Source organism: Vombatus ursinus, unplaced genomic scaffold (assembly GCF_900497805.2).
Source record: "Vombatus ursinus unplaced genomic scaffold, bare-nosed wombat genome assembly UNPS02014832.1, whole genome shotgun sequence".
Taxonomy (NCBI): Eukaryota; Metazoa; Chordata; class Mammalia; order Diprotodontia; family Vombatidae; genus Vombatus; species Vombatus ursinus.
In genome coordinates, this window is record NW_020954610.1 from 39,220,423 (window position 1) to 39,236,598 (window position 16,176).

At 40.1% G+C, this 16,176-nt stretch overlaps 2 protein-coding genes across 5 annotated transcripts in view; one reads left to right on the plus strand and one right to left on the minus strand.

Moving 5' to 3' along the window:
• Positions 1-5,618, minus strand: part of CUNH9orf135 (chromosome unknown C9orf135 homolog) — a 149,353-nt gene extending 143,735 nt beyond the window's left edge. For both annotated transcript variants that reach the window (XM_027839163.1, XM_027839165.1), the window contains exon 1: positions 5,233-5,618. The gene's annotated coding sequence lies outside the window, so the exon portion shown is untranslated. The remainder of the gene's footprint in view (positions 1-5,232) is intronic.
• PTAR1 (protein prenyltransferase alpha subunit repeat containing 1) overlaps positions 5,610-16,176 on the plus strand; it is a 48,176-nt gene continuing 37,609 nt past the window's right edge. For all 3 annotated transcript variants that reach the window (XR_003567062.1, XM_027839161.1, XM_027839162.1), the window contains exon 1: positions 5,610-5,738. Coding sequence is in view for 2 of the 3 variants with exons in the window: in XM_027839161.1 (XP_027694962.1) it covers positions 5,653-5,738 (86 nt within the window). In the remaining variant the exon portion in view is untranslated. The remainder of the gene's footprint in view (positions 5,739-16,176) is intronic.

The window sequence follows — 16,176 nt, forward strand, 5'->3', positions numbered from 1 at the left end:
AAAATATGATGGAACGCATGACAATTCAATTTATATACAAAAATATTCAGGGACATTCTTATTGCATATACATACAGATAAAACAGTGAAATTAGTCATACGGGCAAAAAGCTGACATTCTATAACAAGAGTGGAAAGGCAAAGTAAGATGTAGTCACTTTAATGCCACACTTACCAAACTACATTCACCAAAAATGTCAGTGACAGAAGCTCCTATTTTTGTGAGCCATATCAAAGTGTGAACTACCATTAAATGTATTTCATCTATGATTTTTTAAAATGTATGACTTTGGGCCAGTCTCTTTACCTCTCTAGTCTTAGTTTTCTAATCTGTAAATTGAGACCAGGTCAAGGATCTCAAATCTGTTGAGGCTGGGCTGCTGGACCGTATTTCATCCCCCTCCTTTTGTTCTCTCCCCCAAGTATATTACATAGTCCTTTGTCCCTTTTCCTCAGAGGAATATGTAAGTAGAACACATCCTTATGAAGAGAAACAAAGGTTTAGACACTAGAAGTACTAATAAACGAATGCTATAAACATGAAAACAAACATAAGATTTGTATTTGAGACTATCGATTTAGATGATTTCAAAGATAGAGGCCACTCAATATACAGCAGAAATCAATCAACAAGCATTTATTAAACATCTGTTATGCACAAACACAACAATTAAACAGTCCTTGTCTTCAAAGAAAGTATGTTCAGTCAAGGGAGACAGAAGAGTTTGGGATTTGGAATGAGAAGACCTGTGGGTGTGAATCCCAGCTCTCTAATTACTAGAACTGTAACCCTGGGCAAGTAATTTCCTCTCTCCAGATCTCTACTTCCTCTTGTGGAATTGGAAGGTGTTGGAAGGAATTAGTTGGTCTCTAAGGCTCCTTCTAACCTTTAACATATAATTTTCTTCCCCTCCAAAATGAATGTTCTGTAAGACTGATGCCCACTTGAACCCCCTAGATTTAAGATTCATGATAACCAGCCCCTAGTGCTTCCAACTACAGAGCACAGAACATGGAAACAGATTATAATTAGTTTCATTACAATGTTCTCTGTGCACCTCAGGCCTGACTTACCACCAGGCATGTTGTTCATTGTAGCTGAGGTCTGTAATTATAGATGATGCAATACTGTGAATCACACAAAGGACTCAAGAAAGAGAATATTTACATTTTACAATGGGAATGTCTTCCTACAGATCATAATTCCTACCATATTTTCTTTTGGTCTCCATTAAATTCTAATCCTTGTTAGAATTCCAATTTATAAGGTATGGGGAATTTCTAGCCACTAACAACAGTCAAGAGAGAAAATATATTAACTATTTTATAGTTATAAACATACTATCCTAGTAGAGTAAAAAATATGATTAAGACTCATGAAAATGCAATTTCATACAAAAATATTCAGGGACCTTTCTACTGTGTATATACATACATGTACAGATAAAACAGTGAAATAGTCAAAGAGATAAAAAGCAGATATCCTATAACAAGAGTGGAAAGGCAAGGTAAGATATAGTGACTTTAATGCCATACTTACAAGCTAGACTCACTAACCATATCAGTGACGGAAGCTCCTTTTTTTTCTTTTCTTGATTTTTAAAAAATCAATTTATTTTTAGTTTCCAACATTCACTTCTATAAGATTTTGAATTCCAAATTTTCTCCCCATCTCTCCCTCCCCCTACCCCAAGACTGCATGCAATTTGATATAGGCTTTACATATACATTCATCTTAAACCTATTTTCACATTAGTCACCTTGTAAAGAAGAATTAGAACCTATGGGAGAAACCATCAGAAAGAAGAAACAAAAAAAAATTGTACAGAAGAATTAGAACCTATGGGAGAAACCTTCAGAAAGAAGAAATAAAAAAAAAGAGAGAGAGTACAAATAATATGCTTCCATCTGCATTCAGACTCCATGGTTCTTTTTCTGGATGTGGATAGCGGTTTCCATTATAAGTCTTTTGGAGTTGTCTTTGATCCTTGCATCGCTAAGAAGAGATAAGTCTATCAAAGTTAGTCATCACACCATGTGGCTGTTACTGTGTACAGTGTTCTCCTGGTTCTGCTCACTTCACTCAGCATCAGTTCATATAAGTAGAAGCTCCTATTTTTATGAGTCATATCAAAGTGTGAACTGCCAAGAAATCCAAGGGATTCCTATTTGATGAACATCAAATCAAAGACAGCCATCAATCACAGAAAAAGAGGGAAAAGGAGGTCTGCTCTAGACTACCGTAATAGTCTGGGGTCAATCTTCCTGCTTCAAGTCTTTTCCCACTACAATCCATTCTCCACTTATCAGTCAAACTGATCTTTCGAAAGCATAGGTCTCTGACCAAGACACCCTCTTATTCAATAAATCCAGTGGCTCCCTACCTCCAGGATCAAACATAAAATCCTCTGTTTGGTTTTAAAGCCCTTTATCACCTGGTTCCTCTTACCTTTCCAGTCTTCTTACATCTTACTTCTCCCACATACTCTGCAATGTTTCCTGGCTGTTCCCCACACTATACACTCTGTCTCCTGACTGCATTTTTACTGGCCTCTCCTTCTTCATTTCTGCCTTCTGGTTACCCAGGCTTCCTTCAAGTCTTAGCTACAGTCTCATCTTCTTCAAGAAGATTTTCTCCTTAATCTTAGTATTTTCTCTTTGAGATTATCTCCAATTAATCTGCATCTTATTTGTAAAGAGTTGATGCCATGTTTGTCTGTCTCACTAGACTATGAACATCGTGAGAGCAGGGACTGGTGGTGTTTTTTATTGTTGTTGCTGTTGTTGTTTTTTACCTTTTTTTGTCTCCTCCGTGCATGGCAGACTGAGAGCACTTCAAAGTGTTTGCTTACTGACAGACCTGCTAAAGGGAGAGGAAGGACTCACACGAAGGTTCACAGATTTAGAGTTGGAAGGGAACTTGGATGTCATCCACCACCACTATCCTCCCTTATTACAAACTGAGGCCCAAAGAGAGTAAGTTATTTGCCCAAAATCACACAGATATTAAGTGGTAGAAATGGGTTTAGAAGCCAAGATTTGTGACTATACATCCAGCATTCTTTTTTTTTTTCTAAATTTTTTGCTTTTTGGTGAGGCAATCAGGGTTAAGTGACTTGCTCAGGGTCACACAGCTAGTAATTGTCAAGTGTCTGAGGCGAAATTTGAACTCAGGTCCTCCTGACTCCAAGGCTGGAGCTCTATCCACTGCACCACCTAGTTGCCCCATTCAGCATTCTTTCTACTCTATCACACTATCTCTCTCACAAGGGAACCTTGTTGACAATACATGCTTCATCTGATAGGATGAAAATATTGATAATAATATGCCTGATTGAAAACAAATTTGTGACATGAAAATCTACACATCACTTTTCTTTAGGCACTCTACATTCTGAGCAGGCTATCCTACTTTGCTATTACCCTAACCTGGAACTCAATTTCCTGTCTTTGTGCCTTTGCTCAGGCTGTTTCCCTCCATGCCTGAAATATACCCTCTCTTCACCTGCCTCCTAGAATCTCTAGTTTAGCTCACGTGCCATCTCCCACGGAAAACCTTTTTTAATTTCCTGAGTTTTCAAAATAAGGAAAAGGCAATATAAAAGCCCCAACCTACATCTCAATTATCACTTATATACTCTTCCTAGATATCAAATTCCCAGCAGAACATAATCCCTTTAAGGGAATGGGCTATTTTTTTTTTCCTAGCACTTAGCACAGGTCCTAGGAACACAGCAGGCACTTAATAAATGCTTGTTGTTTTCGTTTGGGTCTCAATTTAGCAGGCTAGAATTTCATAATGTAAGTGATTATTTACCTGTATCATATTATAGATATACTGGCTTTTTTTTTCCTCCTCTTTCAATGTAGAAGTGAGAAAACTTGATATATGCTATATGATTTGCATTCTTCTGCATTTGGAATATGGATCTGCTCACAAAAATCCACTTTAAACTTGGACTTCAAGGTTATTTTCATTGTGCAGAAAGTGTTTCTAGAGTTGGGTTTCCATAACTTAGAGGAATCAATCAATTGATATCATTCAATAAGCATTTATTAAGCACCTACTCTGTGTCAGGTGCTGTGCTAAGCACTGGGAAATCAATATCTCTTTAAAGGTGCCATCTGATTCCAAATTATTCATCTCAGTAAGATGGATGCAGTTTATCATTGTCAGCCTCTCAGAAAAGCTTGCCCTGAGGTACAGTGAAGCCACAAAATGAGGTCACCAACCACAGCTAAAAAGAAACTCAACCACAAGGAGGAAAATACTTTCAAAATCTTAGGGACCAACTCTTCAAATGTCCTTGCCATTGCCTGTAAACTTTTTCCCTTTATCTTTTCACTGATAAGGATGCTGAGCTCTAGGGGTAAAGACAACACTTAAACGTGTGCAAACGTGGCAGGATTCCACAGTGGTGAAGTCACAGAGAGGGGATCTACAGATTTCCTTAATCTCAAATTCCACAGTGAATGGTGGCCCTGGAATCAAACAAGCACTCAAGCAGTCGATAAACATTTATTAAACCCCTAATATAACAGCTATCATTTATATAGCACTTTAGGGTTTCTAGCATTCTAAATTGAGACCCAATCAAATTGCATCTTATTTAACCTCACATCAACCCCGAGTCAGGGGTTTTGGGGTGTGGATGCTACCACTACCCCATTTTACATAAAAGAAAACCGAGGCAGACAGATGTTAAGTGATTTGCCCAAGGTCACACAGCTACTAAGGATCTGAGGCAGGATTTGAACTCAAGTCTTTCTGATTTCAGGTTAATGGTTTTATTTATCCATTTGTATCCCGCACAGGGGATTTAAAAAAAAATCCCTGTCCTCAAGGAGCTTACATTCCTTGAATTGTAAGCCACGGGACCGCCTGGAGGACAAAAAGTTGCTTAGCCGCTGAGTTTGCAAAACTTGTGGGCTTCTTCCCGTGGGGTTTGAAAAACAAAGAGATGACGTAGGTAGAAGTGTTGTGCAAACCTACCGGAGCAAACACCGACACGCTCACTACCCGGCTCCCGGGAGAGCTGTAGGCAGGAGGATGCAAATGTTGAGGGGAGCAGGAATGAAAAGGCGGGGTAGGGAAGGAAGAAAAAAGACAAGGAAGAAAGCTGGAAGCACGGGACAGAGCGCCGGGAGGAAGTCCCGCTAGCAAGGGCATCGAGCCGGGGGGAGGGGCCCGGCCCACGAAGGGCGCGCCCCCCCCCCAAGCCTCGTTCTCACCTCCGCCTTTCAGGGCAGCGCAAGCACAGGAAGTGTAGCCCGTCTCCTATCCCTTTAACGGGCGCCTCTCCCGGGGACGCCCCGGCGTCGGGTCGGCCTCGTGCGCACAGGCGCACGTGAAGTGGGGGGAGGGGAAGACTGAGCCCCACAATTTTCAACGCTCCAACACCTTCCCCTCCCCCCGCCGTGGGCTGACCCGGAAGCGCTCCTACTCTCCTCAGAGGCCCGGCGGAGAAAGACGCGGGCGCGCGCGCACACATACACACACATACACACGCTCGGACGCGGAACCCTCCACCCCCTCCTCCCCCGGTGAACATCAAGCTTTTACGGAGTCAGCCGACCGACTTACTTTCGGCCGCTACCGCCGCCCGCTCCCCCCTCCCCCCCGCCAAAAAAAATTTTTTTTAATTAAAAAAAATGGCAGAGTCTACGGAGGAGGTGGCGGTGCTGGTGCAGCGGGTGGTGAAGGACATCAACAACGCCTTCAAGAGGAATCCGCACATGTGAGTCCGGCGCCGGCGGGGGCCCGAGGGGCCGGGGTCGGAGTCTCTAGTTTGGGTCCGAGCCCCGACTCGGGGGAGGGGACGGATGACGGACGGACGGACGGCTGGCTGGCTGGCTGTCGCTCCCCCTCTCCCATCGCCCGGAGCACGGGCTCGAGTCACACTGCGCTTGGCGCGAGCCCCCGGCCTGAGCCGCGGGCGACCGCTATGTGCCCGGCGGGCGAGACGACGGCATCCTCCCGCCTCGCTGCCCCTCCCCTCCCTCCCCCTTCCTCCTCATCCCCCTCTTCTTCCTTTCTCTTCCTCCTCTTCCTCTCCCTCCTCCTCCAGTGTCAGTCTAGGTCCAAGAAGTTAACTCGACCTTTTGGTTCTGCCTTTCTTTTTGAGAAATGTGAAAGGGTTTCTTTATGTTTGTTCTTATCTTTGTTTTTCTCCCCCTCTCCCTCTATCCCAAACAAGTTGCTTTTTTTTTTTTTTGGCCACTTTGTCTTACGGCTCTGGGAGGGACCTCCACACCATCTAGGCCAATTCCCTCCTTTGACAAATGGGAAAACTGAAACTGGAAGTGAAGGAACTTGCTCAAGGACGCGTAGGTGTAGTAAGCCTCAGAGATGCCATTTGAACCCCGGTCCTCCAACTCCAGAGCCATTGCTCCATCCGGTGCATCTCACTGTCTTCTTACTCTCATTTTACGGATGAAGAAACTGAGACTCAGAGAGGTTAATGGGCCAGCCAGCCCAAAGTCACAGCTACAGGGCCCCTCAAACTCAGATTTTCTGATTTAAAGCCCATTTGTTCTTTCTACTGGATTAGGTGGTTTTAGACTAGAGACCAGCTGCCCAAGAAGGATTCCCTCTACCAGTTACAGACCTGCATCTGCCCTGCGGCGGAGTCTTAGTTGCCCAGGGCACTGAGAAGTTAAGTCACTTGTGCAGGGTCTCCCAGCCATTAAATTCTTCTTGAATACAGGTTCCTGGCTTGAAAGGCCTGTTCCCTGTTCATTATGCCAAGCGTCCCTCATAGGTACGTATTGCCTCTTTAAAAAAAAAAAAAAAAAAACTATTTTAAGATTTTCCAAGCTTTTCATGGGCTACAGTGAAGAGTGGAGAATTTTTTAACTGCCCTGCTATTTAATGAAGGTTCTGGGTTTTTGCCTTTCCGTGTCATTTTACTCTGGTCAAGAGGATTGTAAAACACATAAGAATGGTTTGGGTACCCCATAAAGAAAGAATTTGAGAGGAGTGGGTAGGTATAGGTGCTGATAATCTCAAGTACCTGCTGAACCTGTTAGGTATAGTATGAGGATTGGCATAAAGCAAATCAAACTTTACCACTGCTGTATCTGTGTCATAATCATCACCTATACCATATGGGACTCTCATTTTTATTCCAGCCTCATTACCCACTTAAGTTTGGCACAGCAGAGTAGATTTCCCTTTTTTGGATAAAATGTGGGCTGATCACCTATTTAGATCAAGGTGTAATAGGAATATATCCTGAACAAACTTCCACTGTCATCTAGTCCACACAATTTTATAGATGAGGAAATCAAGTACCAGGGACTTGCCCAAGATCAGAGGTAAGATTTAAACCCAGGTCCTCTTCTTCCAAAGGTAGTGCCCTTTCCCTTCCCACTGTGACATTCTAACTGTGCTCCTTTAGTGTCCACACAGTATCAGGAGTGAGGAGGTCATTCCAGCATGATGGATAGGAATAAACACTAGAAATATAATTTTTAAAAAACGATGCAGACCTTGCCTGCTCTCAAGAGCTGTTATAGTCTGTTTTGGGGTTTAGGATATTTATACAGATAAATTTAAGATAGAGAGTGGGGACAAAGGAGGGATCCAGACAAAGTATCCTCTTTTTCTACTTCTTTTCCCACCATCCCAGCTGTCTTCTGGCTCTTGAAAATTAAAGTAGTCAGACTGATGTCTAGGAGTAACCATAGCAATTACTGAGTCCTAAAATTGGGAGACATTAGACAGACATCCTCAGAAATAACTAAAAAAGAGAAGGGCACATTTTCTCACTATACTAATATATATTTGCTTTGAAGAAATAGCAGGAGGTAAAAGCAAGTCAATCATCCAGCTACCTTTTCAGGTTGCTCTAAATTCTTTACAGAGCTTGTGAGGTGGATTGAGATGACATCACCTGGCAGGGCAAGTCTGGATTTATTAAAACAGCTACAAATCAGTAGATGTAGTGTCCCGTCACCACAACCACCACACACACCCCACACCCCTCCCCCGGAAAATTTTTTTTGTAAAACTTTCTTAATTTGAACCGTACTAGTTCAGACTTACTGATAATTTAGAAGTAACATTAGGAAAATAGACTATTTTAAAATAAATGCTAACTTGTTTGATGCATTCTTAAGGTATAACAATTTAGGTCTATTGTGACTTTGGATTCTTTTAACCAATATTTTATAATAAGTATTATATTTTCATTTATATTATCTCCAGCACTAAACTTTTGATGTAAATTTGGACTTTTCAGTAATTCAAACAGAACTTCTAGATTCTCTTATTTCAAATAAATTCTTTTAAATTTATAAATAAATGTAAATAAAAGGTGAATGCTTTCATTGAAAGCTATGTCATTGTGATTTTTATTACGAAAAATTTTCCATCCTTTATCTTCTGCTTTTGTAATTTTCCTATACCCAGAAAGGTGTCAGTTTTCATTATTGGAATTCTACTGCTCCATTAATTGTGCTGTTTGTATTGTTTAAATATTCTTTCTCTGACAAATTGCTTGTTAAATTTTCCATGTCCAGTGGTTCATCAAGACAGTAGACCTGGCCATAAAGAAAGTCAATTATTTCAGAGAAACCCATCCCTTTTATTTGAAAGGCAAGTCAAAACTTGACCTGCTAAACCATGTTGTCAATTATTAAGTAAGCAGGAGACAGCTCTGAACAAAATTGGATCAGTTATCCCTCTTACATCAAGGGCATTATACTTTTTTTATAAATCAACTTCATAGAATCACCTATGTTCAGGACACAATGCTAGGCCAGAATGAGGCAAAGAAATATAAAATATGGGCCTTCTCAGTGGTATCTGATTCTTCATGACCTGTGGAACGTAGCACATCAATATTGTCCGTGGGGTTTTCTTGGCAAAGATAGCATAGTGGTTTGCCATTTCCTTCTCCATTGGATTAAGGTAGACAGGGTAAGTGATATGCTCAGGATCACACAGCCAGGAAATGTCTGAGACAGGATTTGAACTTGGATCTTACTGACTTCAGGCCCAGCATTCTATCCACTGAAGCACCTAGCTGCCTCTAATCTAGCTAGTGAGATGAGAAAGGCACACTAACAACAGATGTCATATAAGGTAATGTTAGACAAATGGCATAGGCAGTAAGTACTCTTTAAGGCAAGCTTCATGGAAGCAATTAGATGAGCTGGTTCTCAAAGAATAGAAATGATTTGGGAGGTAGAGACTGAGAAAAGGTACATATATGGGAATGTGTAAGGCATCTCTAAAGAAAGTGCATTGGGCAAGGAGTTAGAAAATCTTACTCCTGTTCTAGACTCCAGTGCTCTTAGTATAGTGGACAGAAGCTATAGAACTTGAAGGCAAGAAGACCTGGATTAGCATCTTCTTTCTGACAAATTATGGCGTGATCTTAGACAAACCATATAAATGGGAATTATTGGGGAGTTTTGTGGAAGCCATAGATGACACAGAAGAAGTTTAGAAACTCAGAAATGCATAAAATACATGTGCAGTATTGTTCAGTATCAACATTATATCTTTTAACACCAGAGTAATTCAGACTTCTCTGGTACAAAGAGAGAGCCAAAAATTTTTATACAGATATCCAGATTGTGGAGGTGTCATGCCCCTATAACCCCCTCCCCCAGTGTGGAAGGGATAATTCATCACTTTGAACCTCAGTTTCTTCTCCTGTAAAATAAGTCCAATAGTTACTATAGAATATAATAAATAGGGTTATTTTGTGAATTGAATGAGGTAATATAAAGTTTAGCGTGCTCTATAAGTTTTAGGTATTTATGACGTTGGGCAAATCTCTTAATCTCTTTTTGGGTCTAAATTTCCTCATCCGTAAAATGATGGTGTTTAGTATGGGTAATTTGCTAAGCATCTTCTCCAGGTCAATATCTCAACCTGCCCAAAATACAACTTTCCTTCCAAAAAACCTTTCCTACTGTTGAACTTCTCTATTACTGTCTATTGAGGGTACCACCATCCTCCCAGTCACCCATATTCCTTTCATGGAAGCTCCCTATGGAACATCCTGTGATCTTTGGTTTCTTACTTACTCTCACTGTACATATACAATCTGTTGCCAAGTCTTGTTTCTACCTTCACAGCATATGTTATAAGTCCCCCTTTCTTTACTTAACCGAAGTCTCCAGGTCCTCTTCAAAAAATAACCAACAACAATGTCAGAAAACATTCATTTATTAAGCACTGTTTGTACTACTTGGCTAAGCATTGGGGTTACAATGCAAAGCCAAAACAATTTGTGCCTTCAAAGAATTCACAAGGAAGAGGAAACATGCGAACGACTATATACCAGCAAGATATATACAGGATATATTGGAAATAATGACAGAGAAAAGGTACTATCATTAAAGGGCACTGGGAAAAGCTTCTTGGAAGAGAAGGCATTAGCTGGCCTAAAGGAGGTCAGGGAAGCCAGGTGGCAGAGATGAGGGAGTGAATTCAAGGCATGGGGGACTGCCAGGGAAAATACCTGGAGCAGGAAATGGAGCATCTTGTGTGAGGAATAGTAAGGAGGCCAGTGCCATTGGATCATAGTAAAGTGTGAAGATTAGATAGGTAGAAGTGGGTCAAGGTATAAGAGACTTTAAAAACCAAACAGAGGATCTTATATTTTGATTGTGGAAGGAGTAGGGAGGAACTGGAGTTTATTGAATGGGGGGGGGGGTTGACATGGTCAGACCTACACTTTAGGAAAATCACTTTAATTCTCACCTGATGTAGGCTGTCATTGCAGCATGTCTGTGCTACTGGAGTAGCCTTCTGGTTGTTAAGTGATTTTTGTAAAGTGCATAAAGGTCTGACCATGTCAACTCCATATTTAATAAATTACAGTTAAATGTAAAATCCTCTTGACAATTTGACTTTCAAAGCACTTCACAACCTGGCTCCTTCCTACCTTTCTCCTGTCTTTTTTTTTTTTTAATCCTAAACTTAAACACCAGAAAGAACATTTTTATATACACTGCAGAACACAAAAAGAGGATTTTATATGAGAACATGACTTTCCATTTCATGCTGCTTGCTTTTATATATTTAAATATATCTTATTTTATATATTTAAAATATGATTTTTAAGCTTAATTTGAGGCTAGTTCATAGAGGGCCTTGGATGCTAGACTAAGTTGAAATGGACTTTTTGTTTGGACTTTTTGTCCTTTAGGTAATGAGGAGCTATTGAAAATTTTTGAGTGGGAGAGTGATATAAAAGGTTGTTTGTAGGCAGTGTGGAGAATGAATACAGAGGATGAGATTAGAAACTGAAAGACCAATTAGGAGGCTGTTTCAGTAGTCCAAGCAAATTATAATAAAGGGCCTGGACTGGGATAGTGACCATAAAATTTATTTCTGTAGTGTATTACAGTTTTTGGTGAAGTGTAGAGAGATAGAGTAAGAGATTTAAGTTTATGATAATGTGCCAGAAATTCACGGGCATACAAAGGAAAACATGTTTTACCGACTTCAGATAGTCTGTCCTCTAAAATCTTTAAATTTAGTCACCAATACACAAGAATTATTCTTTTAAATATAATTGCATCGTACTGGGTAAGAATTAGGACTGACAAAGCCCTAATTAGGGAAAATTAATAATTAGACTAGGTTTACTTTATGCCATAAATGCAATAATATTTTATGTACTAGTTCACATTATTAGGATGTTAACTTTTAGATATGTGGGACCTCCAAGATTCCTTTGTGAATTACATTTCTGAATAGTTAGGGAATTCATATAGTAGTACATTTTTGAAAAGAGCCATCTAAACAATATGAAGAACAAAGGCAAGAGTGTACCCTGAAGCTCCTGAGGATAAATGGCTGGTTCAGACTGGAAAGGTCATATGTCACTTATGCCACTTGCTTCATGTGGCCAGATCTTTTATGTAGATGACCAACATTATTCTGCATTAGCGGAATTTTTTCAGTTGTCTTTATTGGTTAACAAAAAGGGTATGTCCCTGTCCCTGTTAGAGGAGTACATGTAGGAAAAGAGTCCCACCTCATGTCATTTCAGTGTTGACTAAAAAAAGTTGAGTAGCGTGAATTAGGAGTCAGACCTAGTTCAAAACTAGGCTTTTTTACTTGTTGATCATAGCAAGTTACTTTCCTTTCCTGGGCCTCAGTTTCCTCATCTAGAAAAGGAAGGGATTGGACACTGGCCAATCTCTAAGGTCCTTTCCAGTTCTAAAATCCCATGATTTAAGTTGCCAGAAACTTAGAATAAATGTACTTTGTAGAGTATCCTTTGTACCAACACAGTAATCTCCACTGTAGTAGAAAGAGTATTGTCCCTAGAGGCCAGTGTTCTCTAGTCCTGCCGGCAAATAGCTCTGTGGTCCTGGGCATATCACTTGATCTTTCTGAACTTCTTTTTCTTCCTCCATGTATATGGTAAGATGATGGCTGTGTGAGGTCTAAATAGCTCTAAATCTATGATCTCATGAAAATGAGAACACAAAGAATCCTTTGAGGATTTCTGGGAGGGTCAGATGACATCATAATAGATGGTTTGCAAAGCAGTTCACATCAGTTATCTCATTTGAGTCTTATAAAAACCTTGTGAGTTCATACTCTACAAAGCATTATTTCCTTTTACAGTTGAGGAAGCTAGATCCCAGAGTGGCTCAGTGTCACACAGCTATTATGTTTTAGATTTGGAATTTGAATGGAATGCTTTAGAAACACTGAAACCCTACATAAAAAATGTTAGGCATTACTGTGAATAATAATTAGGCTAGAAAAGATAAAATAATGTCTTGGAGAGAGTACTGAACTTGGAGTCACTTGTTGGTTTTTTGACCCTAGGCAAGTCACTTAACCTCTGTATGCTTCAAATAACACCCTAGGACTCAATCTGCTGGAAGAAGTTCCTGCGAATACTTTGTGTATTTGTGTATTGGACTGGAAAGTAGAGGTCTTTTAATTTGAAACTGGTTTTTAAAGTGTGTTTTTATTTATTTAAGACTATCTTCACCCAGACTGACAATGTGATAATGTCTAGTCACTGTCCCTATCCCACGTTGATCTGTTTCAGTTTGGGCAGCTAGATGGCACAATGGATAGAGTGCTAGGCTTGAAGTTAGGAAGATTCATCTTCCTGAGTTCAAATTTAGCCTCAGACACTTACTAGCTGTGTGACCCTGGGCAAGTCACTTTGATGGGGTATGGGTCCAAGCCGAGACCTTTGCCCCTCACCCTGAAAAGAATTTGGGTCATATTTGCAGGCCCCAGAAAACCCTTAAACTTTTCTTAAACTCACTTACTTGGTCAAAGAAATCTCAAGTGGTTGCCTGGGGCTATAATCTACTCAACTGGCCATTTCTTATCTAGGCCCAATCTCCCAATTCTTTGTTATCCTGATTAAGCCTAGCCCTCCATTGTCTGTTTGGATGACCCCATTCAGTCTCTTAGACACTTCTATAAGGATTCTCGCAGGAACCCCCCCCCCCCTTCAAGATCCTCCCTAAACTCCTTCTCCTTCTCCAGTACTGGCCAATCCCATCAAGATGCCCCCTTCTCCTAGCTCCTCCCCGCCTCCAGTCACCCCAAACCATTTGACCACTCTTAGATCCCTCCCATAGTCTTTGTATATGTAAGATCCATCCTGGCCGTCAGTTGGGGCTGAGACTTCCTCATGACCGCTTCTCCTTTGAGAGTCACAAATATTCAGATTCCTTAAGAGTCTGTCCTATATGGCTCATCTTTAATAAACCTTGGCTTTGGCTGAAAGAAGGCTTGGGTCGAATTCTTTTGGGCAGGATCCATGTGTTATGATTTTGGAGTCCCAGCACCCCTAAACCTCTAGGCTTCAACAGCAACCCCATTTGTCTCAGTTTCCCCATCTGTAAAATGAGCTGGAGTAGGAAATGGCAAACCACTCCAGTATCTTTGTCAAGAAAATCCCAAATGGGGTCACTGAAAGTAACCGAACAAAAAACAGCTGGACAACAGTTTCAGTTTACCCCTCTTTAGAAAACCCAGCCCTCCTCTTCCTTCACCCCTACCCTCCACATTAATGCCCAACTTAGTGTGGACACCAATTGTCTTAACCCATTGCAGCTCAAAATCTTCAGGCTTGAGAAATCTGCCAACCTCTGACTTACTGACAGCAGGGATTATAAGAGTGTACCACTGTGCTGGCTATAAGCCTAGGTTGCCCCCCCCCCCAAAAAGTAGCCAAATAAAGCCATGCATTTGAACATTTAGGTAGATGGTTCTGTTCTAAGATTTAAACTATGTAATTATTATGAGGGCATTTCGTTTATTTAATCAGGAAACAACAATAAGGCAAAACTTTATGTAGCTAAATTACACTAAAAAAAAAAAGCCAGGAGTAGGTAGCCAACAAAAAAGATTGGGTTGGGGCCTGTAGTCTCTTTGTTTATGGTTATATTTCTTCAGATTTCTTCTTCCTTCCCCCCTCCTTTTTTATTTTTTTTTTTATTTACAAAATTCTTTACAGTGATCTTTATTAGCATATATTTGAGGGGAAAAGGATTACTGGTGTGATTGTGGATGGTGGTAAAGTGGAGGTCATACTTGTAAAAGAAGTCAATAAGCAACCTCCTTCCTTATTCCTTAATGCAGTCAATAAGATTTGATTTTTATATGTTACAAGACATTTATATGTGTCTAGGTTAGGCAAAATATTTTTATGTTTATTTGTTAATTTTACTATATAAGACAAATGTTCTGTAAGACATTCGGATATTTCCCTATGTAATAAATTTCTAGGATTACTATTATATAATTTAAAACTCAGTTGGTGAGACTTCTAGTTAACATGGTGATTTAGGTCCTAGAGGAAACCACATTAACCCAAGAAAATATCTAAAAAGGTATCAGATCAAGTAGTGATCAAGATGACCAAAGAAAAACATCAGTAACCTCTTCCATCTTGACCAGCACTGCATAAGGAAACAGACAGAAGCCTAGAGGCACTGAAGTTTTGGGACAGAGGATTGATAGAAGCATGCACCTACCTGGAGGGTGCCAGTAAGAACAAAATCTGGTAAATGGGATCTCTTAGGGCCACAGTTGGACACAGAGCAAATCCCAGTTGGGGTTTGTATAAGGGAAAGGAGATACAGAAATGAGTTGAAGGCAATATCTGCATTGGACTACAAGGAGACAAAAGAAGAAGCCACAGTGGTGGTATAGGGCAGAGTGAGTGCCATACCAGCCAGAACAGCAGTGTTGGTGGTATCTGTATTGTAGAGGAAATCAGGTCCACATAGGGCCTTTACTCCCCATCCAAGAGTATGGGGTCAATGTGTAAGCTGGGAGGTAAAACTTGACCCTGGTACAAAATCCCGATTCAGCATCTGAGGCTAGAAATAATGAATAAATAGAAGAAAATGCAAATACTATGAAGAAATATTGTGGGTTGAGAAGCTCAAGAGTATAAAGTAATTTCTCAACATGTAAAAACAGAGCTTCAGAGAAAAGAATGACTTGGTCACAAGAACTCAAGAAGCGGTTGAAAGAAATGAAGCAGGAGATTTTAAAAAATTGAAATTAGAGCTCCTGAAGAAAAAAATTGGAAGGAGAATAACTTAGAACAGAAAGTGGAAAACCCCATCCAAGAGGTGGACTCCTTGGAAAAAAAAAAGTCTGGAGCAAATAGAATTCTGTGATTCTATGAGATAACAAATACTGGAGAAGTCAAAAGACTGAAAAAATAGAAGAAGGTGCAAGGTATCTATTATTAAGAACAAAACTGACCTGAAAAACAAGTCAGGGAAAGATAATTTGAGAAGTATCAGATTCCTGTAAAACCATAACCAAAAAAAATCTGCTTGCCATATTTCAAGACATCATAAATACAAAATAAATGAATAAATACTGGAGTTACCAGAAGAAATAGAAAAAAGTCCACCAGTCTCTTTGAGGAATGTTAAGCCAAAATCCAGAGCTTCCAGGTCAAATCAAAAAATACTTAAAGGAGCCAAGAAAGAAAAAATGTTAGTATTAAGGAACTACAATTTGGATCACACAATACTATCATGCAAAATATTTTAAAGGAGAGAAAATCTTAGAATATGATATTACAAAAGATAAAATCAAGAATAATTTTCCCAGCAAAACTAGTATAATTCTATAGGAGGAAAATGAATCTTTAATAAGACTGGAGACTTTCAAGCATTCTGTATGTAAAGACCAGAATTGGCTAG